The sequence below is a fragment of the Mastigoproctus giganteus genome, chromosome 3, assembly GCF_048544385.1.
Source record: "Mastigoproctus giganteus isolate SK-2022 chromosome 3, ASM4854438v1, whole genome shotgun sequence".
In the NCBI taxonomy this organism is placed as follows: Eukaryota; Metazoa; Arthropoda; class Arachnida; order Uropygi; family Thelyphonidae; genus Mastigoproctus; species Mastigoproctus giganteus.
This window is the reverse complement of record NC_143577.1, coordinates 186,999,570-187,026,763: the sequence shown is the minus strand read 5'-3', so window position 1 is coordinate 187,026,763 and position 27,194 is coordinate 186,999,570. Positions and strand designations below refer to the sequence as shown.

Genomic DNA, 27,194 nt, shown 5'->3' with positions numbered 1-27,194 from the left:
CCTGTTTGAGTTCAGACAAGCAAGCAGAGTTCAAGTACCAGCACCAGTTATTCCAGCGATCAAGATTTTCTTTGGTTATTGTGCTATTTCCTGCATTTTTTTTAGAAAAGTTAACAATTTTCATCTCACCTGTACTTTTTTTCTTGCAATATAAACTCTAGTTTGATTGTGACACTATTATACACCGGCATCATAGCACTATCTTTCTTGCAAAGCACTACATTATTCACTTGTAAAATACTGCATTATTCACTTGCAACATGCTGCCATTATTTGTATCTGCTTGGTCACTGTTGGTACTGTTCCAGAATTGAACAGTACCAATGCCTCTTCCAGATAAAAGAGCTAATTTGAACATGACATATATTCATTTTAGAGCCCGCAGGCTCGAGACTTATAGCCTTCCTGTGGAGTATGACTACAGTTGTCTGAAAAGAATACAGACAGAATCAGAATACATTGCTACCTCACTTGCATTGTACTACTACCTTGTTGGCAACATACTGCCATTATTTTATTTGCTTGGTCACTGTTAGCACTGCTCTTGCCTCCATGCAGCAAGGCTGGAAACCTAGGTGGTAGAATTACCCTGGGAATTCTGGGAAGAAAACAGAGGCTGTAATAGAAGTGGGGCGAAAAAATGAAGGAGCAACAGTAAAAATAGTAAAAGAGCAATGGCAAAACCATGCAAGACTTTTGTGGATTTACTGGATGATTGTTTTCTACAGCAGCATGTTCGAGAGGCAACCAGAGGGAGTAATACTCTTGACTTGATTATCAGCAGTGATTATTCATGCATTAAGAATCTGCAGATGAAGGAATCACTAGGTGGCAGTGATCACAGTTTACTGATGTGGGATTTAATTAAAGATGTAACTAAGATGTAACCATCAGGAGTAAAGGATACAGTTTCTGCTTCTTAAAGGTGACTCCAGTGGCCTCGGACAGTTTTTACATTCTATACAGTGGGACCAACTGATGATGTTACCAACAGCAAATTCTAAATGGGAAGCATTCAAGGAATTAATCTTGGAAGCTACTAAGCTTTTCATACCAACTAAGAAATATTGTTCAAAGTTTAGGCCTAAATGGATGTCAGATGTGCTAATGAGACTCGTGGCAGAGAATAAAAATGCATGGGATGCATATAAATTATCAGGCAACACAGAAGCCTATGGTAGATATAAGCTAGTCTGTGATCAAGCCACAAAGGCGGTTAGGCAAGTGAAGGCAAATTATGAGAAATCTTTGGCAAAAGATGCAAAAAAAACCCAGCAAAGATTTTTTTACTTAAGTAAAACTTTAGAAGGAAAGGATGAATCAGATTGGTCTGCTTGATATTGATGGTTCAACTGTTGCTGCTGCTCAGGTAGCTGACAAACTGAATGAGTATTTTGCATCTACATTCACACATGAGGAGTTGGTTGGGGAGGGGAATGCCAGAAGTTTATCAAACCTAACAGGGAACTAAATTATTTTGTAATAATTTGTAATAACTGTAAGAGCAAAGTGGAGGAGAAATTGGTGAAGTTAAACATGAGAAAGGCACCTGGGGTGGATGGGATCTATCCAGTTATATTAAAGGAGGCAGTGAAGGAAGTAAGCAAATCCTTAGCCATAATTATGAGAGCATCCTTGGATTCAGGATGGTCCCAGGAGACTTGAGATATGCAAATATACCTCCAATTCACAAAGAGGTATCCAAAGTAGCCATTATAGAATGGTGATACGAGTAATTATAGACCTGTTAGTTTAACTTCTGTTCTGGGTAAATAATGGAGTCACTGGTTAAAGAAACATTGCAGAATCATTTAGGCCAGTGTTTCCCAAACTTTTTTGCTTGTGGCCACCATTTTTGGCTTCGAAAAATAACCACAGATCCTCACATTCTAGCTCACTTAAATATGGGGTGTCCTGGCGAGAGGTATCCAAAATTAAAAATTTATATCTCAGAACTGATTTATATGTTTAAAATATGCCTTTTTCATACTGACCCAAAATTAATTAAATAATAAACTATCACTATTTGAGTATACAATCAATCATACCTCATAGTTTACTCGTGTGAAGAATGGTGTTGGTTTTTCATCTTACAAAGTCTTTTAAAGTTGGGAGTGATTGTAGACAACTGAATTCTCATGTTGGGTGCAACATCCAGTCTGTAATGATATTTAGATTTTGTGTAAATAAATAAGTAAAATTCAAAGTAGCCATTATAGAAATTATCCACAGACCCCTGGGAACTGTTTGCAGATCCTTTGGGATCTGCTGAGCACAGTTTGGGAACCACTGATCTAGACAAGACTGCAGTTATAGTTCAGACACAGCATGGGTTTGTTAAGAGGAAGTCTTGTCTGACCAATTTGACTGGATACTACGATATGGGCACAAAGGAACTGGATGCAAAAAATAATTTTGATATCATATACTTGGATTTTAGGAAAGCTTTTGTTACTGTTGCACATAGAACACTGCTGTACAAATTGGAGTATAGCATTAAGGACAAGTTGCTGCTATGGATAAAAGGGAAGGTTAAGTGGGAGAAGACAGAGTGGTAATCAATGGACACTGTTCTTTGTGGACTGATGTTATTAGTGGAGTCCCGCAAGGTTTGGTGTTGGGCCCATTGCTGTTTCTATATTTATCAATAATATTGATGGTTTCTATATTTATAATAATATATGAGATACAATTAAATCGATGCCTTTATACTATGATTGTAGTTTATTTTTATGAGCTAACTATGGCGTATTTACACCGATATTATATAGTTATTTCATACTCATATCATATTATGCCTTGTGCATTTACATTATTATTATAGTATATCAGACTTAATGTCCAAGTTTGCAGATGATACAAAATGGCAGGGTTGTTAATGACAGTAATAACAGTACGCTACTGCAACAGGAACTAGAAACGTTGGGCAGATGGGCTGAGAGGTTGCAAGTGAAATTTAACCTTGACAAAATGCTAAGTACTGCATATGGGTAGCAGTAACCCCAGAGTAACATACCAACTGTGCAGTACTATACTCAGGGTAATGGAGACTAAAAAAACCTGGAGGTCATTGTGCAGCCAGATATTTAGTTTTCTGGGCAGTGCAGATAGGCTGCCAGAACAGCCCATTGGTATTGTCAATGGTATACAGAAATTTTGCTATCAGGGATAAGGAGGTGATTATCCCCTTGTATAAGGCAGTGGTCAGGCCACACCTTGAGTACTGTATACAGGTCTAGAGGCCTCATTTTAGGATGGATGTAGAGCTGCTGGAACAAGTACAGAGAAGGGAAACGAGATTGGTGAGGGGAGAAAAGGGTTGCTGTTACCACAAGAAATGCTGCAATTCTGCACATCTGGAGACTTAGGCACCTGCAAGATGATCTGATTGAGGTGTATAATGCCTTGAAAATCATGTGAGCAAGCTCAATGCTGATGAAATTCTTCCTCTTGCTGACCATATTATGCACTTGAGGGGGCATAAATTCAAATTGAGCAAAGACAGTTGTATAACAGATGTGTGGAATTTGCCTTTAGCCAGCAGGTGGTTGATAGCTTAAGAACTGGACAAACTTTTGGAGAAAATGGATGTGTGAAATGGTTTTTTTTTTTTTTTTGGTTGATGATGTATAAACTTGGTTTCTTGCATCATATGCCTGTACTAATGCTAATATAAAAAAAAAATATTGAAATTTAAAACATAAACTAACGGTTCCAGTGTCTCCAGGATAAAGTTTTTGCCAACTACTAGCAACCTGACAAAGTAATGAGGACCTGAACTGTGAAATATCATTTAAGACTAATCCAAAAACACACAGCATGGTGTTAGTACAGACTAACACAAAGAAAAAATGAGAAATAAAGGCATCGTCCATTAATCTCTTCTCTTCAGAAAACAATCAGATTAATCTCTAATGATGTTATATTTCAAATACCAGCCAATTATGTGCCTGTGCCCACTTACTTAAATGGCATTAGTATTAGTCGTATAGTGCAAGGAAGCCCTAGGCTTTGGCTGCACCAGCCAAAATAAATAAATTAATTAATTAATTTAAAAAATAATAATAAATGAGAAGGGAGTCAAATAGGTAGTTTAACTAGTTTGACTCCCTTCTCACATAGGCTCTATACAGCTGACCTTCGAATTCCCTCCATCAGAATTTCCTCCAAAAAAACTTCCTGCAATCCAGTCTAAATCTCTTTCCCCATAATTTGAAGATGGTCCATATTTCTGGAATCATTTATATCAGTAAAAATTTCAACTTCATTCATTTTATTTTCACCTCTTGGAGCTTATACACTTCAGTTAAGTCTCCTCTAAGTTGCCTAGTGTCCAAACTCTGTAACCCATATATTTAAAGTCTTTCCTCATATGGATGCCATGTTATCGATCTCACAGGTGAGTTATCCATCTTCAGACCCTTTTGAGAAGCTCAATATCTTTTTTTTAGATGTGGTCTGCATACTTGTTCATATTATTCTATGTGTGGTCTAAAAATTGCCTTATACACTAAAGTTATGATCTCCCTATCTCTGTAGCTATTGTTTGATAAATCATTGAGAGGACATCATGAGCCTTCCTTGCCACTTGTCTATGCTGCTCAGAGAGCTTTGTCTGACCATATCATAACTCTCAAATCCCTTTCTTACTCCGCTACCTTTAGTTCAACCCCACGAAGTATGGTTTTTTGGAATTAAGGTAAGGTTAGATAAGCAGCAGCCATTATCAATCCACTGCAGGATGGAAGCCTCCTCACCAATTCATGTTGAGGGAAAATGGGCCATAATCTGTCGTGCTGGTCCAGTGCAGGTTGGCAGATGGACGGTATTTAGCAGTAAGGGGCTTGAACTCCAGTCTACTAAAAGAGCATGTGCTACTGCACTCCTACTCCTGACCACTCGGCTACAGAGGCCCTTTCAAGGATTTTGGGATTGCCACTCCCCAAGTGTGAGACCTTTTATTTTTCTGCATTAAAACAGCTGCAACTTTTCTGGCCACTTTTGAATCAGAAAGTCACCAAGAAAGTAATCTTCTTGATATCATGTGCAAATTTTGATATCACGATCCTAGGTGCCGTTTGACACGAACATACCTCTATCCCTTCATTGATGCCCTTTAAGAAAATTGGAAACAACAGTGGTCCCAATACTGATCCCTGGGTGGTAGCTAGGTGTGTGTGTGTGTGTGTGTGTGGACAGAATAGACAAACTAATGGTCTTTAACAAGATTTTAAAAAAATTAATTAATTATTGAATAAAAAAGTGATTGAGTGTTGTCTTATTTGCAAATAGCAAATATTTTCCAATAAATCAAACTATTTCTTGGGTAATGAACATTTCAGTATTTTCTTTTTAATTACAGTGTTATTCAAGATGGCTACCTCTGCTAATCTAAGTCCTTAATAATTATAATGCAGAAAGAGAAAGAGAGAGCAATTAAAAATATATATTTGTTTAATATTTCATGTTATAATTTTTAATGTTCACTAAATTTTCAAAAAAATGGCAACATTATATTGTAAAGAACTGAGTTACTTTGTTTTGATTGCAGACCTTTCCAGAATCACAAAAAAAACCAAATGAAACATTGCAAAAGGCTGATTTGAATCCTCCAAAGTCGATAGCAATAGAAAGTGACCAAGCACTGATTCAAAGTGAGGAGCAAAGCTTAGTATCAGATCAAGTGTGGGATGGCTATCAGGTAGTGTAAAAAAATAATAAAGTATTAATTTACTGAAAAAGCACAGCTATTTAGGACACTTTCATTCTATTTTCCCTTCCTTTCCCCTTTGTATTTACATTCAGAATAATTATTGTAAACCCTTCACAACAAATGTTGGAAGGATTTTTTTTATTAATCATTGGATATCACATACAGGTTAGTGGAAATGCATCATTTTAGTAAGCACCAACCTACTAAAGTAGTTAAGAATTGGCATCATTTAAGTATATTTCATATTGTGAATACCTTCACAGCGAGTTGCCATGATATTGCACTAGCTTGGATAAGCAATGCTTCACCAATGGAGAAGACTATTGTTACTTATTCTTGTTGGATAGCATTTAGGCTTTAGCCCTAAAATGCTTTTGGTCATTGGATATTAGTATTTCTCACTTTGCATATCAGTATTTCTCAACCTTTTTAAAAATGCAGTCCATCTAAACTTAGTTTGTGGCCAACCTATAAATATTATTATTAGCATTAGCTATATGGTGCAAGGAAGCCTGAGGCTTATGCTGCACCAGCCAAAAAAAATTCCCAAGTTACCCTAAGAGAGAGAGAGAGAGAGAGAGAGAGAGAGAGAGAGAGAGAGAGAGAGAGAGAAGGGAATCACCAAGAAAGAGAAGAATGATGATATCCAGCTCAGGACCCTGGGTGTGCCAAGCCCATACTCACCAGATGTTAGCCCCTGGGGTTCTACACTGTAGATAGAGATACATTCTATAACATATTTTTTAATTATTTATTGTTAAAAAAAGTTTTAAATAAATTTGATATTTTTTGCAACCCACCAAGATTTTCTTGTGGTTCACAAGTGAGCCACAAACTGCAGGTCAAGAATGCTGCTTTGTGGTTTTGATTTTATAATATATGCATGAATAAGCAAGTACACTGGTATATATATCAGCCATCTGAAAAGATAATTTTTTATAGATAAGTTATAAAATTATAGGTAATCCGTATGCTGAATTAGTGTGATTTACATTGGCATTAGTGTTTAAATTCTGAGAGAATGATTTCATTGCTGTTCTTGTAATTAAGAAAATACTTAATTTTTAAATTAAAATATTTTAACCCTGTAACTTGTGAGGTCTATTTTTCCCAGAGTCATAATGTGAGAAGGCCTGTTAGGTCTAGTGCTACCACATTTGTTACAAGTTATTTCAATTGAAGTAATATTATTACTGTTTAAACAAAATAATATGAAAACCCATAATTTACTCTCAAGGGGGTTGTTTGTGCAAAAGTTTTTTATAACTTCTTGTTTCAGAGTGCATCATTTCATATATATATATATATTTTTTTTTTCATCGATTGCTATTCAGATGGCTGGATATTTCTTTCCATTAAGTTTTCATTATTATTTATTTATATATTTATAAAAATATGTATTAATTTTGGATAATCTCTTCAGTCACAGTGTATGAACACATATTGGAGAAGAGTAAGAATAAATGTTGTTTTTGTTATTTGGTTTTTTAGGAGCATTAACAACTAAGGCCATGTTGCTTCGGGGATATGCGGTGGTCATTCCCTGACCTTTCCGTATTTGGTGGTCACGGGCTCGAATCCGGGTCTAATCAAGAAGCGTGTGCTACGCACTGCTGCTCCTGCCCGCCTGGCAACAGAGGCGCCAGTAAGAATAAAGGAAATATGATAATACAAAAAGTTACATATAAAATATACGTTTATATGTAACTTATATATATACACATGGAAAAACTGTTTCAAATGAACAGTGACAAAAAATATCTGTCAATGTCTTGAAAAAAAAATATTACATATTTTTTTTTTCAAGCACTATGAGAACATGAACAGCAATATTCATTGGATAGAGAGTTAGCAACAATCTAATTCTGTGCACTTCATGGCATACGAAATTTGAAATTAATTTTGAAAAAAAAATTGCAAATGGAAGCAAATAATAGTATCTAATATATATTTTTTAAAAACTATTTATGCACCTAATATGCAGAAATACATGTGCAGGTGCATGTTTAATGGTTTAGGTTTCAGCTGTTGGAAAATAGAAGAGCCTGACAGTTTTATCCTTAACTTTTATGCCTATAATGTTAATTTTTAATTTTCAGCAGAACTAATATATATATATATATATTATTTTTTTAAATAAAAGGTATAAAATCATTTTTTAAATATTTAATTTTTTATTAAAAACCTAAAAGAATGCATACAATAATTATTCTGATCTATTAAGAAAAGATTAAATATTGGTATACACTAAGCAGAATTCAGAAAACCCATAATTTTTTTCCAGAAATTAAAAAGAAAGTTTAGAACTATCAGGTTATGTGCTACCATTTTTGTTATGACCAGGGATGCTGTGACAGCAGGGTTAAACTAGCAGTTCCTGCATGCAAAGCCCTGGCCTAATGTAGGATTAATAGCCCAATTTAATAATTAATTTTTGCCAGATACTGGCAACCTAATAGCCAAGACCTAAACAGTAAAATATCACTTAATACTAATCCAGTGATACTTACTTTGTGTTACACTGGATTAATTAGGGCATTCTCCCTATTCTTTAAGCTCTCATAAACACCCACGAGAATGCTGGACGCACATATAAAGACATCCCTCCCCTAACTGTATAATATCCCATTCTATAAAGTCAGCAAACATTGCATAAGCAGCATAAGGCCCTGATTTTTAGGAGAACCTCCCCCTTCAATTCTACTCCCCAAGCTACAGCACTTCCACTACTTTGAGCCCATTGCTTTGCTGCTCGAGTATGATTACTGTTGAAATTCAGTTTAATTTGAGAATACTACACTAAACAAATAGATGCCTAAATGCAATAATACATATTATGTTATTGAGTTTACATTATAAGTGTTATGCTATACCATTATGTTTGTAGAGTTATAAATTAGTTATACCTTACTAGAAATAATTTCTTAGTTAAAAACAAAAAATATATGCCAACCTATGTGATTAGAACCTTTGAGTTACTTTTTTACCATAATAAAAATCCTAGAATTCCATTATCATGCACTACACTACTAGTTATCTGATACAATATTTGCTACAAACCACCTATACAAAAGCTCTATGAATATTAAGTTATAACTTACAAAATTGCTAGCTAAATTTAAAAATAAACTAATGGATGTGACTAGGATTATTGAACTATTTATTGAACACAATTTAATATATTAAGTCAAAAAAAAAAAAGCAAAATATTCCAAAATGCTTATCCGTTTACAAGAGCTCAAAATTCTTAGTCTTGATAGCACTAGAAAGGACAACATAGCTGAGTAGTCAGTTGTGAAGATGCATAGATATACTTTCTAAATAATGGTGCTGTTTCTTGTGTTCTCTACCTTATTAACTCCTCTGATTGTTTTGTTGAACTTCTCTCATATTGGTTGTCCTGGTGTATAAACATAAAATTTATTTAATATTTGCTGATACTCAATGCATTAGTTAAATTAGAAAACTGCTAGTTTGTGGGGGAGAATACACAGACTAGTTTAATTGCAGCTGCAAGAAGAGATAAAATTGGTTCTTGCTCCTTATATTGGAACATTCAGCAGCCTGGAAAACAAGGAGTGGGGGTTTACTGGGCCTGCTGAAGATCCTCATGGGAAAAGTATAGTAAATAGATTTGATGAATTTGAAGTATTGGTTTAAGTATCAAATGCAGATGTTGTAGAGATAGTGGAAACATGGTACCACTGAGACATAAGAGATGCAGAATTTGAATATGGTGAGTACTATGTGTGCAGACAGGATAGGAGGAGGGAGGAAGTTATGCTCTTTGTTAAGAAGCACATGGAATCTAAGGCAGTACCTGCAGTTAACATAGATGGCCAGTGTAATTCTGTTGTCAGTTTGGCCTATAACATACTCTCACTGTCATTTCTGTTTTCGAAGTAGCACTGTGAAAACAAAAATGACAGTGGGAGCAGTGGTGAGCTATAGTGAGTTTGCGAGAGCGCACTGTTATTTTTCTTGAAACTTTGCGAGCCCATTGTTGAAGTGATCATTTATTTTACAAATTAAATCCTGAATTTCATTATTATGATTATGATTCTTGAGCATAGTCCTGGTTGTCTTGTATTTATCAGCTATGTTTGTTCTGAAATTGGTTGAAGCTAAAAGTGACTAAGGCACCTTGGGCTGATGAAATCTTTCCAATCATATTAAAATAAATGTCAAAGAAGGCAAGCAAATGTTTTCCCATAATTATGAGAGGCAGGAGATGTCACTACAGATTATAGATGTACAAATCTCTCGTATTCACAAAGGGCAAAATGAGAAATTACAGACCTTCCAGGGAAAGTAATGGAATCAGTGATTAAAGAAATATTGCAGGATCATCTTGACAGTAAAGCATTTAAAAAAAATCACAGAATGAATTTTTTAAGGGGAAAATCTTCTCCATCAATCTGATTAGCTGCTATGACACAGTAATAAAGGAACTGGATGCAAAAAATAATAATTTTAACATCAGCAAAGCTTTTGACACCATTCCACATGAAAGACAATGGTACAAATTGGTTGAGCTTACCACTAAGTTATTGTTGTGGATAGTTAAGTAGCAGAAGAGATGTTTATTAATGGACTAAAATTTTTAGTGTAGTCCTTCAGTGTTCAGTTTTGGTTCCCTTCTCATTTTCTGTATTTATTAACAATAGTTCTAAATACATATCAAGCTTAATGTCTAAGTTTGGAAATGATACAAAAGTTGACAGCATGGTTTATGACAGGAATCAAGGCATACTATAACCCTAGGGACTCACATCTTATGAGTATGCGCTTGGCACACCCAGGGTCCTGAGCTTCTTTTTCTTGGCGATTCCCTTCTACTTCTCTCTCTCTCTCTTGTGGTAATTCAGAAAAAATTTTTTTTTTTTTTTTTGGCTGGTGCAGCAACATAATCCTCAAGCTTCCTTGCACCATATGGCTAATAACAATAAGAATAAAAAGCTTCTCATTACGTAAAAACTATACTGCTTTACCATTCATTAATAAGAACATAGAGATTCCCAATGTAAGAATCTATACAGTTTTTTTTACTGAGTTATCATTTTGTACGTAGCATACGACTGCAAATATAGACTAGCAAATATTAAAAGAATGAATTGTATGTACAGATTTTCATGATTTAATAGGATAGAGAAACTTGGGAAATTAGAGAATTGCAAATCAAGTCATGTTATGTGTCTAGTACATAATCTTGGAAGAAATAGTCTGTGGAACTCACTCACTGCTGGGAACAAAAGTTACTGTGTATCACAGAGAAATCAATTGGCAAAACTGAAAGCAATGTAATTTAAAATAACTGTTGAAAGATGTGGTTTCTGAGAATGTGATATGAAGTCTTACAAGCTACGTTTTATTCATCTTAACAACAGTAAACAAGTTGCAGAAAAATGATCTATCTGGTCTCATATGGCCAGATAAAATGAAATAAATAATACCAATACAGTGAAATGAAATATATTATTATGATTTTTAAAACAATTTCTTTGATAAGTATATTAGGCCTATAATTTCTTCAATTGGCATCTTATGAATGAATAAATAATCCCTAAAATGTATTATTATTATTTTTTTTAATTATTTATTTTATTTTTATTATTATTTTTTTTTTCAATAAATATAAATAAGATTTATTTAATTACTTTTCAGGATCCCTTTTATATGAGTGAACCATACTCTGAACAAACAGTGGATGAAGAAGAGATAAGAAAACTAACTGAATTTGGAGACGACTACTGCACAGCAATTGGATCTCCAGAGAATGCTGTACAAATGCATGGCCACAAACCTAAATTTTTGAGTGCCATTCCCTCCATTCCATATGAACAAGTAAGTAACTACAGGATATACACAAAATGCAATTTTCATGTTCTGTTTCAGTATTCTGAGAGATCTTATTTTTACAGGGAGACCATAAAGATAAAATCCTAATTCTTATTAGGAATTACAATGTCCTTTGCTTAACACAAGATTAATAAAATAATAAATAAACCGTGTAGTAAAGCAAACTGAACTAATAATAAAATTTAGGATTTGTAAATAAGTAGAATTATATATATGGATTTAAAAGGTATTATTCAAAGTGACTGGTACAGTTCTTGTTTAGTTCTGAAAGTTTTTCTTCCACTTACATTTAAAAAGTAGATTGCTTTACGAGTACTAAAGGCCCCAAGTGCCTTTAGTTTCCAAGTGATATCTCCAGTGATTTACTGTTCTCTCTCTCTAGTAGGAGTACTAATCTTTCATAACCTTTCCTCTGCAATGTTAACTGCCACTCCCATTCGCAGTATACTGATTTGTTATTCTTCTGATTGCTTGGTCATTGATCAGTATCTCCTGCCTCTACATGGTAGAGTCAGAAACCTGGGTGGAAAGAGCTACTTCCCCAGGGCTAAAAAAAAGAAGAAAACCATGGAATACAACAGCTACTCTCTGATTGAGCCTTGATGCTTATCATAGATTATGTGATAGATTGTATGAAACAGATAACAACACATCACAGTTGAAAAAAAACTGTATACAGACACAGAAGAACAAGAATCCTCCCATCATTCCTTATTTTTCACTCTTTGTCAAATAAATATGAGTACTCTGCCCTCATTTTTCATATAGAAATGTTTGGAAAACAGCAGCTTCACCAGAAATGATGAAAAGACTTAGATCTGGTAATTTTCTGTTCAAAACCATGAATCACAAACATTCTGAGACTGTTAAAGATGGGGCTTGATGAATGTCACAGAGGATGAACTGATCCAGGAGATAAAAGATAAAGTCATATGAGCCAAGTGAATTATGATCAAAAAAGATGGTGAGCTTCTCACACAGAATATCATCCTTACATTTAGTACACCAAATTTAACTGCCAGTGTTAAAGCCAGTAATTTCGACTGTATTAAAAGAAAGACCATATGTGCCTAACCCTATCAGATGTTACAAGCTAAAAATTTGTTTGCTCTCAAATGTGCCCAAACTTTAGGTCCAAATCCCATACAAAAATGAACTGTGATGCTGAAATACTGCATTGTTCGAACTGTGAAGGCTAGCACTCAACCTACTTTAAATCCAGTGAACTGTGGAAAATAGTGAAAAAAGATTCAAAAATATAACATAGAACATAATGTCGCTTATCAGGTGACAAAGGAGCAAATAATGCTGAATACATCAAACGTACCTGTGAAGCAGCAACAGAGAAATACCAGTCAACAGCAGTACAAACTAATGTGTCAGTTCCATTAACCATGTCTATTGCAGGTTGGGCTCAGACAATACTCTCCTCCTCACAGCATGCTCCTAAGAAACAGCATGCAATAGATTATGCCAACATGCACGATCTACTGCATGTACACAGAAGCTGTAAAAACTAAAGCATCAGCTACTAAATTTGGTGCATTATAGCCTTAGTTGCTAATGCGCCAATAAAACCCAAATCAAATCAAATCAGCTACTAAATAGTGATCACTATCCATTTAATGAATATGGATATAGATGAGAACACTAACCTTGATGAACCAATCATAGATCTGCATGTGGAAGATGACATAAACACTGGATGTCCTGACTTCACAAAAAAAGAGAGAATGAAATTGGATAGACACAGAAAGACTAGATCTAAAAAACAGACTGAATTAAACCTAATTACTAAAAACAAATAATGGATTATATTGTATAGTGGAATTGGAGATGCTTTCATAACAATACAGTCAGTCTTCGTATAACACGTGTTTATACTACACGATTTATAAAAAGGGGAACGAACCGAATTTGCTTATGCACGATTCACCTTTGTGTTTACAAGAAATGGCAGTCGAACGTGGAATCACCCCAACTAAACGTAACACAATAGGAATGAAGAGAAGATTCTGAAAATGTATTTATGTTTTTTTATCAGTGAAAGGGACACATATTTCACCATAATAACATAAAAACCCACACAATTCCAGATATCGGTATTATCGCAAATGCAGTTAGATTGAGTTTACTACCAGATTCCACTAGCAGAAACGCAACTGGAAATTGTTTTTATTGTTTTATGGTAGTAACCCCCAGAAATGTGCTTCAGTAAAATGCGAGCTAGTGAGGGTTTAATAGTGTGTCTCTGCCTTTACGGTGTTGTTTATTCAGTTGCTACATGCGCGCAGCTTTTTTTATGTGTATCAAGTATCAAGTGTGCCTCCTCATTTTGTAATTGTGCTTTATTCCCTAAAATTAGTAAAATACTTAAAAGGTGTGAAAAGGAAGTGTTCTGGTGAAGACACTACAGATTCAGAGAGAAAAAGAAAAGCAATATCGATAAACAGACGGACTGGGTCAAAAATTCTTACCCGGAAAAATTTGTAGTGGCCTCATACTAGCGTTTATGGCCAAAATCACACCAGCCTCAGGCCCACCAGGGTTTCCCCGGTAAGGCTTATGGCCAGTCCGCCTCTGTCAATAGAGAAAAAATATGAAATTGTGAAACGCTTTGAGTGAAATGAAAGACCATTTGATATTGCACGTGCTACAGGCCTAAATCAGGCAACGCCGAGAATTAGAAAGAATGCAGAGAAAATAAAAACAACTTTCATTGCAGAAACAACTCAAAGTGTAATTAATTAAAATCCATTAGATCAAGACAAAAAAGAATTGGAAGAGATGGAACGGCTGTTATCTGTTTGGATAGAAAACCAAACAAAAAACAAGTTTGCTTATGATAGAAGCAAAAGCATTAGCAATATTTTATTACAATTATAATGTTTTGGTTACAAATATGTGTTCAATCTTGGGTAGTTGGCACCTAACCCTATTTTTCCCATAGGGCCTGTTATTTATATTGCACAATTTTGCATTGCACGAGGGTTTCTAGGAACACAACTATCGTGCTATACGAGGACTGACTGTATCAATGGTATCTATGAGCTAATCAAGCAGTACAGTCCATCAAGCATATGTCTATAAGAAACTATCCTATTGCCACACTTGACTCCAACAATCAAGAACTACAATATCTACCAACAAAACAGAAATAACATGACTGCCATGCATGGAGATGTAGCTATTCCTGTTAACTCCAGAATTCCAATCAAATACATTCATCTATAGTTTTCATTAGAAGCCATAGCAATATGTCTCCTTGGAATTTACATTAACAATAGTTTCAATCAGCCTGTCACCAAACAAAGAACATACTTATAATGACCTGGAAGAAACTTCTTATACTGTCTTCTCTTTTTCATTTATTAGGGGATGTTAATGCACAACACCACTCTGGGACTCCCCCACATACAGATAGATGAGGAAAACTTATTAAATCCTTGCTTGATGATAAACATAATCTAATATTGCTGGAAACTGGTGTTGATATTTATATTCATTTCTCCACTAGAACAGCTACAACTATAGACCTGACAATTTGCTCTCCAACTTTGTTTTCATGCATCTGGTGGTTAACTTTGGACAACCTACTAAATAGTGACCACTACCCAATTATTTGTGAAATTCAAACAACTTGTATCCCACACAAATCTGCTTAAAATGAAAATTTTCCAAAGATAATTGAAATTTATTCTCTTCGGGAATATCCACTGATGATTGGATCATCAAACACCAATCCACTCATGCTACAGAGCATGTTATGGCACAGATTCTAACTGCTGCAACCAGTGCCATATCCAGAGTCTGTACTAGTCCTTGTGGACATGCTAATCAGTAATTGAATGATCCATGCTAACTTGCCAAGAAAGAGAAAAACAAGGTATGGAACCTATTTCTTAAGCATCCAACATTTGCAAACTTTATAAATTTCAGAGAACTTTAAAAAAAGGCATGGTTTGTAAGAATAAAGGCTAAATATAATGGTTTGTAAGGATAAAGATCATTGGATTCAGTTTGCCTCTACTGTAACAAAGAATAGATAGCAGATTATCTGGAGCAAAATAATATAAATTGAATGGTAGATTCCCACCAGCATCCTCTCAATTTTGAGATGGAATGGGCAAGATATATCATTTTCAATAAAAATAGGCAATGCTTTTGAAGAAACTTTTTCACAAATCTCAGATATATCTGCATATGAACAGTCTTTTCAGCAGGATAAAATAAAGGCTGAGCAATACGAAAATTTCAGCAAGAGGCTATCCCTTCCATATAATCTGTTCTTTACAATTTTGGAGCTATAAAAAAATCAACAAATGGTACATCAGGTCCTGATAGAATTTACTGTCTTATGCTGCAATATCTAAACAATTGCCCTAAACTCTTTATTGCTTTTTTATGAATCGAGTCTTCTCTGAAAGCTACTACCCAACTCTTGGTGAAATTCAACAGTGCTAGCTTTCCCTAAACCTGGAAAAGATCAGCCAAATCTCCGCAACTAGTGTGTTGTCCCTTACCAGCTGCTTGTGCAAAACATTAGAAAAGATTATTTGCAATAGACCGGTATAGTACCTTGAATCCCACATGTCATCAGTTGTAATCAATATAGTTTCTGCAAAAAATCAATTCACATTAGACCTTAGTGAAAGCAGAGTCTAATATATGGAATACTTTTATTCAAAAAGAATATATTGTTATGGTATGCCTGGATACAGAAAAAGCCTTCGGCACCACTTTGCAATATAGTATTTTCCAAGATCTATATTCCATAGGCCAACAATTCTCTCCTCCCCATACCTTTGGAGCAATAGTTGCAGATTCTAAAGGAAAGTGATCTGCCGATTCTAAAAATACCAAAGTTTGTCTCTATTACATCTCCATTGAAACATATATGAAATTTTAGTAACTTAATGAACAACCAATTCCAAATATCATACAATAATACATATGCAGTCTTAAAAAATGAGTCTTATTCTTTTTTAAAATACTTTAATCAAACAGATATTCTATTTCCTTAGAAATGCTTGCCACTCAGAGAGTTTTGCTTATAGTCCATTTTGCTCTTCCTCTTAAGAAGCCAGCAATAATCAAGGCAAGTTGGTACCATTTTACATTGTGCATATGTCCTGATGAAAGTCTTCCTCCTCCCAAATTTTTAGTTAAAAAACTGAGATAGGAAGGAAGAAAGTGAATTTTCAAAGACCTTTGGCCTCCCAATCATGGTAACATTACAGTAAAACTGACAACAGAGATTCATAATTATCTTCTTTCCTTCTTCCAAGAAATCCATGCAACAAATGCTTTAAATGATTACCAAGCTGCTAGTTCAGTATCCTTTAGCTGGTATTTCAAATATGTTATCTTTGAGCAGGTTTTTTTAAGGCTTAATGAAAATTCCCTCTTTCAGTTTTGGAGCTATTAACACATTCGTTGCATCTAACTTGCATAAGTATTAAAAAGTACCACAAGTGCTGCACCATAACACAGAAGCAATCATTCTTCAGCAGTCAATATACAAGTAGTGTAAAAGTAAAGGCATGTGAAATTAACTGCTTGATCCTTTGGGACACTGATTGAACTATGGGTTATTAGCAACAATGCTGAATTTTTGTTTAAAGTTTGGTACACATTTTTATTTGTTTTTTTGCTTGTGTAATGGTATTAATTTATACACATAGAATAAAGTTTTGGTAAAATTTTAAGTTTTCTTCTGATTTATAGCTCAGCTGTGAATTCCAGACTTTTGCTTTTCGACTATTATTTATGAATTTTTGAAATGTTGTATTTCTCAACAGTCTGAAAATTACACCATATTAAATACACTTACTCAAATATAAATGGCAGTAAATGTGTTAAATCAGGAACACTTATCTTAGGTATCATAATCACTTCCTTCTTTCATCCAGAGCCTTAACAAACTTCTTCATTAATTTAAACTTTATACGTAAAGGTGGAAAGAGTACCTTTTTTTGGTTCAATCAGTGGAACATATTTCATATTACTTCTCCCTTGTAAAAATTTATCCCTCTTTTCTCACTGCTGCACAATATAATGTTTTTCTGTTGCATGACTGTCCCACAAACTAGAAAGGAACAACATTTTGTGAAACCTCCCTGTAGACCACTAATAACCCAATTATTAGTATATCTTAGGATCACCATAAACATTCAAAGAAAAGTCATGGTACTTCGTTGCACCCAGGATCTTGAATATACTTTCATTTGTTTATTTCAAGCCAGCAGGATGAAGTAGAAGAACTGATGAGAAGTAGAGGAACTTCATTTCATTTGTTTAGCAAGACTGTTTTGAAAATTAATTTTGAGACAACATCAATAAATATATGCTACTCATTAGGATTATGTTTAATGCCCAGTTCATTCAGAAGGTCTATGTATCTTTACAGAAACACATACTACTGTCTTCCATAATGAAATATTTTGAAGGCACTTTGTTACATTTTCAATATACTGTAATTTTAGTTCCTACTTCAAGTAACTTCCACTGTTATAATCTAGAACCAAGGAGTTCTGCTTGCTCTTTAGATGAGTGAAATCACAAACTAAGCTATTCATCTCTTCTTGCTTAATTAAATGTGGTGTATTATAGTTTTATGGTTGGTGGTCCAAATCTGTTGAGGTGGATGGCCAGCAAAGTCTGCAACACAAGAATCCTTACTACATTCATCACTGCTTCATTTATCCAATGATTTTGGGGGATCTGGTATCGGTGGGTCTTCATTATGTGGATCAGGCCTTATTGCAGTTGATATGTTAGATTATTTGATTCTGTGCTTGTTTTTTCTGGAAATCCCTGATATTTTTGTCATGCAGAAACAGAAATTGTCACTATTATTCCCTAAACTTGCACAGTTCTTGCCACACCATAGAAACAGCAAAAAGCATACTTTAATTTTCACAATTTAGCCATGCTGAGATTTGTGGTGCAGATAATATACCACATGTGGAGCCCAAGTTTTGTCCTCATCTGTGACCATCTTGCAATAAAAGTACAAAGAATATGCACATATAGTAATACTGTAGATTTTCTTCCTCTGAGTTTTTGTTGTAACAACAAAAACTCAGAGGAAGAAAATCCAAACCATCCACACACATAGCAGAAGTTTTTAGGATGATTCAGACACTTCCTTTGTTTCTGCTTAAACATTTTAATAATACAGTGCTAAGCAAACTGCAGAAGAAATAAACAATATGCAACAGAGATGCAGATAAACTGTACACTTACTCACACCTCATCTATCTTTCTATTACTGAAAAAGAGAGGTGGGAGGCAAACAGACCAGGTTGAACATGTTACCCTCCTCAACATACTACCTCTATAGACACATGTAAACATCACTATTTGAAGGTAATACAAAAAATCAGTGTCATGTCTACTTGTCTAAATTGTAATAAGACATATATTATGGTAATCACAAAAACCTGTACATGTAGAAATTGTGCGTGATGTGAAATTTGAAGAATTATTTTTGAAGTCTGTATATAAAAGTTGGCTGTGGAGGTAAAAATCATGTTGACCAGTGAAATCATATAGAGTTTTCTTAAAAATAGAACTTTTAAAATGCATAATCTCAATGTTGTTTTTGCAATCTCTTGTCCAAAGAGAAGGTGTACTACAGGGATCAGTGCAATATTCTTTGCTATTTGAATAAACAATTTAGAACATTCTGGCTAACATCAATCTACCTTTATGCCAATGACCTTGTAATATCTTGCCATGATCAGCTGTGTTATCCTGATGCAAAATATACACACACTATACACCAAAAAAAAATGAACCTTTGTATTCAGATGGTCACAGACAGAAGAAATGTGCATAAATGCAAACAGATGCAAAGAAAACTGTGATGTTGCAAGGAGGCAATATCTTCGTCCCAACCTCACAGTTTTCTTTGCATCTATTTGCATTTATGTGCATTTCTTCTGAAATATGCTTGTGGTACTTGTCCATGAAGAGAAAATTTATCCTGTTGAGTAAACTTAGCCAACTGCAGTCATTGAACATCTCAACAAACCATTTATTTTTAAGCATTCATGTGTGAGGATTGGACCAACTGGATAAAGACACAACTGGTTGATCATGCTTTACCCAACAGGATGAATTTTCTCTTCATGGACAAGTATCGTAAGCATATTTCACAAGATTCAGTTCTCAGAAAAAAGTCCTAATATCACCATCAAAGATTGGATATATGTTTCAATTCAAGAGGCCTTTAACAATTCATCCAGTCTTTGACAGGATTAAAACCCCATAACTCTCCAAGGAGCAGTAGGCCACATCCTGAATACTGCATGTTTGGAAACATATTAGGAAGGATGTGGACATGCTGGAATGGGTAGAAAGAAGATGAAGATTAATTGATTAGTTATGAGTAAAAAAAAAAAAAAAAGATATCCTTGAAAGACTTGAGTTTTGTAAGTTACGTTTGGGAATCATTAAGATAAATGGTACCCAAACATCATAACTTACAGAGGTCTAGGCATCCACATGGTGGACCATTCAAACTATTTAAGATCAGAAAAGTAACTAGGGTTGGTGAATGTGGCCCTAGCCATAGGTGACAGTTCACCATGGCACCAAACTGAGTTAAGGAAAACAATAAATAATATATTTTTAAAATTACTTTATAATTCATTTTAAAAATATGAAAACAATTGTGGTTATCTAATATATTACTTCAACATCAAATAAATATTAGGGTAAAATCCTTGGTTACAAATGCTATATAATATACTACATGATAGGACAAAATATTTTTCCTGATGCAAACCTATATGTATATAACTATGATCAGGGAATGTATCTTTAGTTGGCACCTCCATAGCCAGGTGGGCAGGAGCAGCAGTGCGTAGCACATGCTTCTTGATTAGACTGGGGTTCGAGCCCGTGACCACCAAATACAGAGGATGCGGAAAGGTCAGGGAATGACCACCGCATATCCCCGGAGCAATAGGGCCTTAGTTGCTAATGCTCCTAAAAACCAAATAACAACAACAACAACAACAACGTATCTTTAGTCCTTGGGTGATACAAGAACTATAGAACAGTTTGTTAAAATTTTCCTTTAATCAAGGAATAACTGCTTGTTGGAATACAGCTCCCCTAGTTTTGGAGGTGGAAAATTTATCTAAACTTTGAGAGGCATTGGACAAATATATAGAAATTGTATGGTATCAACTTGTGAGATATCACACAATTCACCCTTTACTATAATTAAATTGCATAAAACTTTATCCAATCAAACCAAGTGTTACAGGTCCAGATGGAATCCATTACCAAATCATTAATCTCACTGAAAAAGTCCTTATGCACTCCCTTATTGCTTTATAATAGAACAGAATCTACCTTTCAGGGAGGTAGATTCTGTTTAGTCATTTGTGCTGGCTTTACAAGAACCAGAGAAGGATCACTCAAACCACATAACTATTGCCCTCACTTGTTACCTTGATAAACTTTAGAAAAATGCTGAATGAGCAGTTAAAATGGTTTCTTTATTCTCATAAATCTAATCTTGAATTCTAAATCAATCCTATCACACAGACAGTGACGTAGCCAGGATTTTTTGTCAGCAGGTACATTCACAAACAAAGGCACCAATTGCCTAACACTAAAAAGTGCCATAATATCAGAATTTGGCATCAGAGGGTACAGTTTACCTGTTGACCCTAGCTTGGCTACACCACTGCACACAGAAACAGTTGAAATGTTTGATTCAATGTGCTGATTGGTGCGCAAACACAACACCCGTTAGCATCGGTTTAGTAGCACTCAGAAGCATTAATGGTAACTTGCCCTAATGAACATTTTCTATAATGATGAAAAAAAGGTCAGGTTAACTTCACTTGAATCCCATGGGAGTTTCAACCCCTCCCAAAATGGGGGGGGGGGGTAACCTAACCTTTTTTCTTTAGAATCATGGGTGGACTAGCACATAAATTGTTTATTAACAAAATATTAATTTTTTTAACTTAATTTTTAAAGACACTCGTGCAGATACATATGTATAATAATGTCAATCAACACCTCAATAGCTATTCACTATATATATAAAGAATCTTTCTTTCTTTTCCTATTATTTCCTAACCTAACATTTAAGGTAGGTCACGAAATATAAGGAAACCTTTTCTATTATTTCCTAACCTACCATTTAAGGTCAGGTTATGAAATATAATGAAAAATAAAGAAACCTTTTCCTTTTTTTGTAACCAAACCTAAATCAACAGTATAGTAAAAACACGCATGAACTCCAAAATTCTGCTTTTAATAATGAGAAAAAAGATAATGAAGAACATAAAAATGAACAGAATGAAACTTTTATTAATTTAGTTTTCATCAAAAATCAACCAACGTTTTATTTTCATTTAAAATTTCTTCCATCTTTAAAAGATTTATCGCTACTATTACCTGTTTACCATTCATCATAAAACTACTATGCACCATTCTTTACTCATAAATACACATTATAATGCCAACCAATGACTACGCGGTAGCTTGTCTGTCGTGCCCACTGCCAATAATTTCATCGTTTGCCACGTCTGCCTGTCAATCAATATATCCTTGTCGATTTCGGCTCCAGACCGATAACACCTACCATCTGTTTACCGAGCGAGCAGCGCTAGAGTCTGGTGTTGGGAAACTAATTTTCCGCGTAAGTTATCCGACGTTTCTCATTGTTCTCGTGTGGGCTTTCTTTACCTTAGCCTAAGGAAGATTGGATTTTTCAGTGATGCCCATTATAACCTCAAAAGAGCATTCATACTGCATGATGGAAGCAATAAGGATTGGCATGCTTTGCTCTGAAGGCTAAACATAGGTTTCACCACATCAAGCCTCCAATGAACAAAGTGGTGATATTGCACCGGTTGATAAAAATAATCTACCACCTAGCATTGCCTGGTGACATAGAGGGTGTGGCATTCCTCTGTGGGGTGCCATGCCTTGAACACCACTTATGTTATTTCACACCTGGGCGTGCAGTCTACTAAGTGAAATTTTTAGGATTTGTGCATGGGGGGGGGGGTTATACCTTGGGTTACTAACAGTCCCACCATCATGAAACATGAAAGCAGAGGATTTCATTGCAAAATGACCAGACTTTGCCGAGATTTGCCACTTGATATGAGCATCACCTGAGAATATCAGCTCCATCAATGTTTTAGACTCCCACATAGCAAGCCCTAACTTATCATGCCTGTGAGAATGTCTCTGATATAACCCTCAGGAGTCCAGAGATCATCCCATTTCATATTTTTGTAATGCCAAACAACATGAAGCCAAAAATGGGCCACAAGAGAAGGGCTCCATTGAAGAGACCATCACCAAGTTGTGATGATCTCTTCTAGAGCTATCAGAAAGAAGCATTATTATTATTATAATTTTAATTTTACGTAAATTGGTATGGCTAACAGAATATTTGAATTTACTTTCAGTTCATCAGAATCTGTAATACAAATTTTCCGAGTCCACAAGGGAGGATCAAAAAGTTCCAGGACTGAATTTTATTTAAACAAATATAATATTTACAGATGATTACACGTTAAATTTTTTTGATCTCTTCCTTCTCATTGGATCTGTTGAGAGCTTAATGATATCTTAATAACATGTTATTCTTAAATTATGATCTCCTAGCATAAATTCATAATGAATTATGCCTATATAGTAAAAATAAAAAATAAAAAAATATTCTAGCATAGCTTTACCTTTAGATCTGCCAATCTGAATTTTTTTTATTCCTGGGATATCCAAAAGACTGACATTTTGTGTGCAGGTTATCTTATTTGATAATCAGCATAAAACTAACATGGGAGGCAAATTCATCAATTCTTGAATTGCAAGATCTCCAACATAAAGAAGCTTTTTCAATGTAATGCACTGGAAAAGCTTCTTCAAGAAGTAAAATGTAATAATTTTTTAAAATCTGTATTCAAATAGTGATGACATGAAATTTTTTTACCATCAAAACAAATAAAAACAAAATGCTACCTACTGCAAAATCATATGTAGGCATTGTGGATTACAAAATAAATAAAAAGTTTTTCTTATTCAATATTCAGGTATTTTTAACAAATTCAATTTTTAAACTTTTTGATCCTATTCTGTATGCATTACTTGTTAATTTGCTTCTTTTATTTATTTTTTTTTTTTTGAGAGAAGGTGGAGAGTTCAATTTCATGTGAAGAAATCAGATTATTAAGAAAATTAAATACACACATACAACTTCCAAAATTGATTTTTGAATTAGCTTCCAGGAGATAATCTTGAAGCTGAAGTTTAACATGCGGAAAATAAAGATTGCTAAAAATTAGATATTCACCATTAGATAAACTTCATGTGAAAGGTAAAATAATATTTATTCCTTTATTTACAGAGGGCAGCCAATAGGTATTTATCCCCACTTAGAAATATTTCAGTTAGGATTTGAAATTTTACAACTTTCTGAAAGATCTCTCTTGCCCATGATCATATTATGTGACAAATTACATTAGCATAACATGCAAAAAATAATTTTGACATCACAGACTTCAGTAAAGCTTTTAACACTGCTTGAAAGACTGCTGTGCAAATTAGAGCAGTGTGGCATTAGTGGCAAGTTACTGCTATGGATAAAGAGATAGTTGAGTGGCAGAAAGCAGGCTGTGGTTATAAATGGGCACTACTCTTCTTGGATTAATGTTATTAGTGGAGTCCCTTGGGTTTCAGTGCTGGGCCCCTATTTTCAGTATTTTTTAATGATATTGATGAAGGCAAATCGGCCGACCGGGCTAGCCGAGTGGGTAAAGTACCTGCCCGGCAACCCAAAGGTCGCGGGTTCGATTCCCGCCTCGGGCTTGGATCAAAGTACTGCAAAAACCTTGGGAGGTGCAATATGGCCACAGAAGCCGATGCGCCAACAACTACCAAATCAAAAAAAAAAAAAAAAAAAAAAAGGCAAATCAAGCGTATCGTCTAAGTTTGATGATACAAAGGTCAGCAGGGTGGTTGATAACAGGAATCAAGGTGTACTCCTGAATCAGAATCTAGAAAAATTGGACAAATGGGCTGAAAAGTGGCAATTGAAGTTTTGACTTTGATAAATGCATGGCATTTCATGGGAGCAATAATTCCAAATAACAAATCAATTGGTTGGTACAACATACAAGGTAATGGCAAACTCAATAAACCTAGGGATAATTGTATGGTCTGACATGAAGCTTCCTGAGCAGTGCTGATAGGTGGCTGTTAGGACAACTCATGGACGTCTGTCAGTGATAGACCAGAACAAGGAGGTGATTGTTCCATTGTATAAGGCAATGGTTAGGTTGCATCTTGAGTACAGGTCTGGAAGCCTTATTTTAAGAAGGATGTGGATCTCATGGAACACATACAGAGAACTGAAACAAGGTTAGTCAAGGACACAAAAGGGTACTCTTACCATGGAAGACCAGTTCTACAAACTGGAACTCCCAAAAACTAGGCATCGGCAGGGAGACCTGATCGAAGGGTTTACAGCTTTAAATAAATTGAGTAAACTAACTAGTGATGGCATCCTTACTCTTTCTCAGAGAACACACATAATTTTAATAAATAATAAATTGAAAAAGGGTGGTTAAGGGAGAATTAGACAAATTATTAGAGGGAATGGAAAAATTAGGTGGTGTTTTTTTTTTTTACTTCTGGCTAATGCTGTATAAGCTTGCTTCCTTGCATCATTTACTACTACTACTAATACTAAGTTTTTTCATGTCTCTTGATTAGACCTCCTCACTCTTAGTAGAAAACCAGGCTCCCACTTCATTAATTACCTCCTCATCTGTTTAAAATCTGTGGCCCCATAATGGTTTCTTCATTTTAAGGAGGAGGAAGAAGTCTGAAGGTGAGAGGCTGGAAAAATAAGGTGGGTGCTGGAAATTATCAAAGCTATACCTGACTGCAAAGGCCACTCAGCAGCTTTGTGAGCAGAAGTGTTTTCAGTAAGGAAGCAGATACCTTTGGATAGCTTCCTACATCCCTTCAATTGATAACCTTTCTTAACTTTCCTAGGATGTGGTTTCTGTAGTACTTTCCAGTGATGATGTTACCTTTTGGGAGATAAAAACTGACAATATGACCTTGTTGGCAGACAAATTTATCTTGACTTTTTGTGGTTTGGTGAAGACAAATTTTTCCATTGTTCGTCTATTTCATTTACAGGTCATAATGATGTACCCAGCATTCATCCTTCATAATGATGATCGGGCTAGCCGGGTGGGTAAAGTGCCTGCCTGGCAACCCAAAGGTCGCGGGTTCAAATCCCGCCTCGTGCTTGGGTCAAAGTACTGCAAAAACCTTGGGAGGTGCATTATGGCCACAGATGCCGATGCGCCAACAACTACCAAAAAAAAAAAAAAAATTCCTTCATAATAATTTGATCAAAAAATCAACATTCTTTCTACAAAGCTCCATCCATCATTGTGCAAAAAACTCTCTCTTTGGAGTTTGGAGGAGATATCAAGAATCTCAGAACCCATCAAGCCACCACCTTAGACAATGTGCAGAGACTTGTGCATATCCTGAACAAGGCCTCTGAGGTTGGGCAAATTTATATTTTAGCAATAAATCAGCACATACACCAACCATAAGAATAAGAATTTTACTGTAACTAAAATATTTACAAAATAAAATAAAATAAAACAAATATTTACAAAAACTGCTATTATATTAAATTAAATTATGTACATGTGAAAAACATTAAAACTGTGTTAAAATCCTTGCGATAAAATACACTAAAATAAACCGGATTAAAAGCGATAAAATCTCTGGAGCTTTCGGAAGAATCGGCTTCCTTCCTCAGCAGTACCAAAACTTCCTGCAGCACGTCCATATATAACAGGCTCACGGTACTTATACACGTAGTGCAGTCGGCGCATGGTCTGAACTGGAAGCGGAATATTGTATATATTCCGGTATATAAAGTTATGTGGGCGAGACAAAACGACGGCTCAAGGATCGTCTGGGGGAGCATGCAAATGCTATAAAAACTGCTGATTACAATAAGTCTGCTGTGGGAACATTTTTGGGAGAAGCAGCATCAAATCTCCCCAGAGGATGCGGTTATTGTGGATCGAGCGCATGGGTTCTGGAACTGTAAATGTCTCGAGAGCCTACGAATCTGTTCATCCGACCACAATATTATGAATAGGGACAGAGGTATGCGTATGCATCCTCTGTTTGAAACTATCATCCTAAGTACGGATGAACGGTTTTGCTTGACACGTTCCCGAGCTGTTTCTGCTTCCAGTTCAGACCATGCACTGACTGCACCACGTGTATAAGTACCGTGAGCCTGTTATATATGGACGTGCTGCAGGAAGTTTTGTTACTGCTGAGGAAGGAAGCCAATGCTTCCGAAAGCTCCAGAGATTTTATCACAGTTTTAATGTTTTTCACATGTACATAATTTAATTTAATATAATAGCAGTTTTTGTAAATATTTATTTTATTTTTTTTTGTAAATATTTTAGTTACAGTAAAATTCTTATTCTTATGGTTGGTGTATGTGCTGATTTATTGCTAAAATATGAGACTTGTGCATTATGGTGTAAACAGATCCGTGGCTAATTTTTACTTCATTTGCTATAAA

The 27,194-nt window shown here is 35.1% G+C and overlaps 1 protein-coding gene across 1 annotated transcript in view; it reads left to right on the top strand.

The window, feature by feature from the left end:
- Positions 1-27,194, top strand: part of LOC150088471 (uncharacterized) — a 410,148-nt gene that overhangs the window by 219,758 nt on the left and 163,196 nt on the right. The window contains exons 5-6 of the mRNA XM_090369533.1: positions 5,552-5,701; positions 11,378-11,557. Of these exons, the coding sequence (XP_090225659.1) occupies positions 5,552-5,701; positions 11,378-11,557 (330 nt within the window). The remainder of the gene's footprint in view (positions 1-5,551; positions 5,702-11,377; positions 11,558-27,194) is intronic.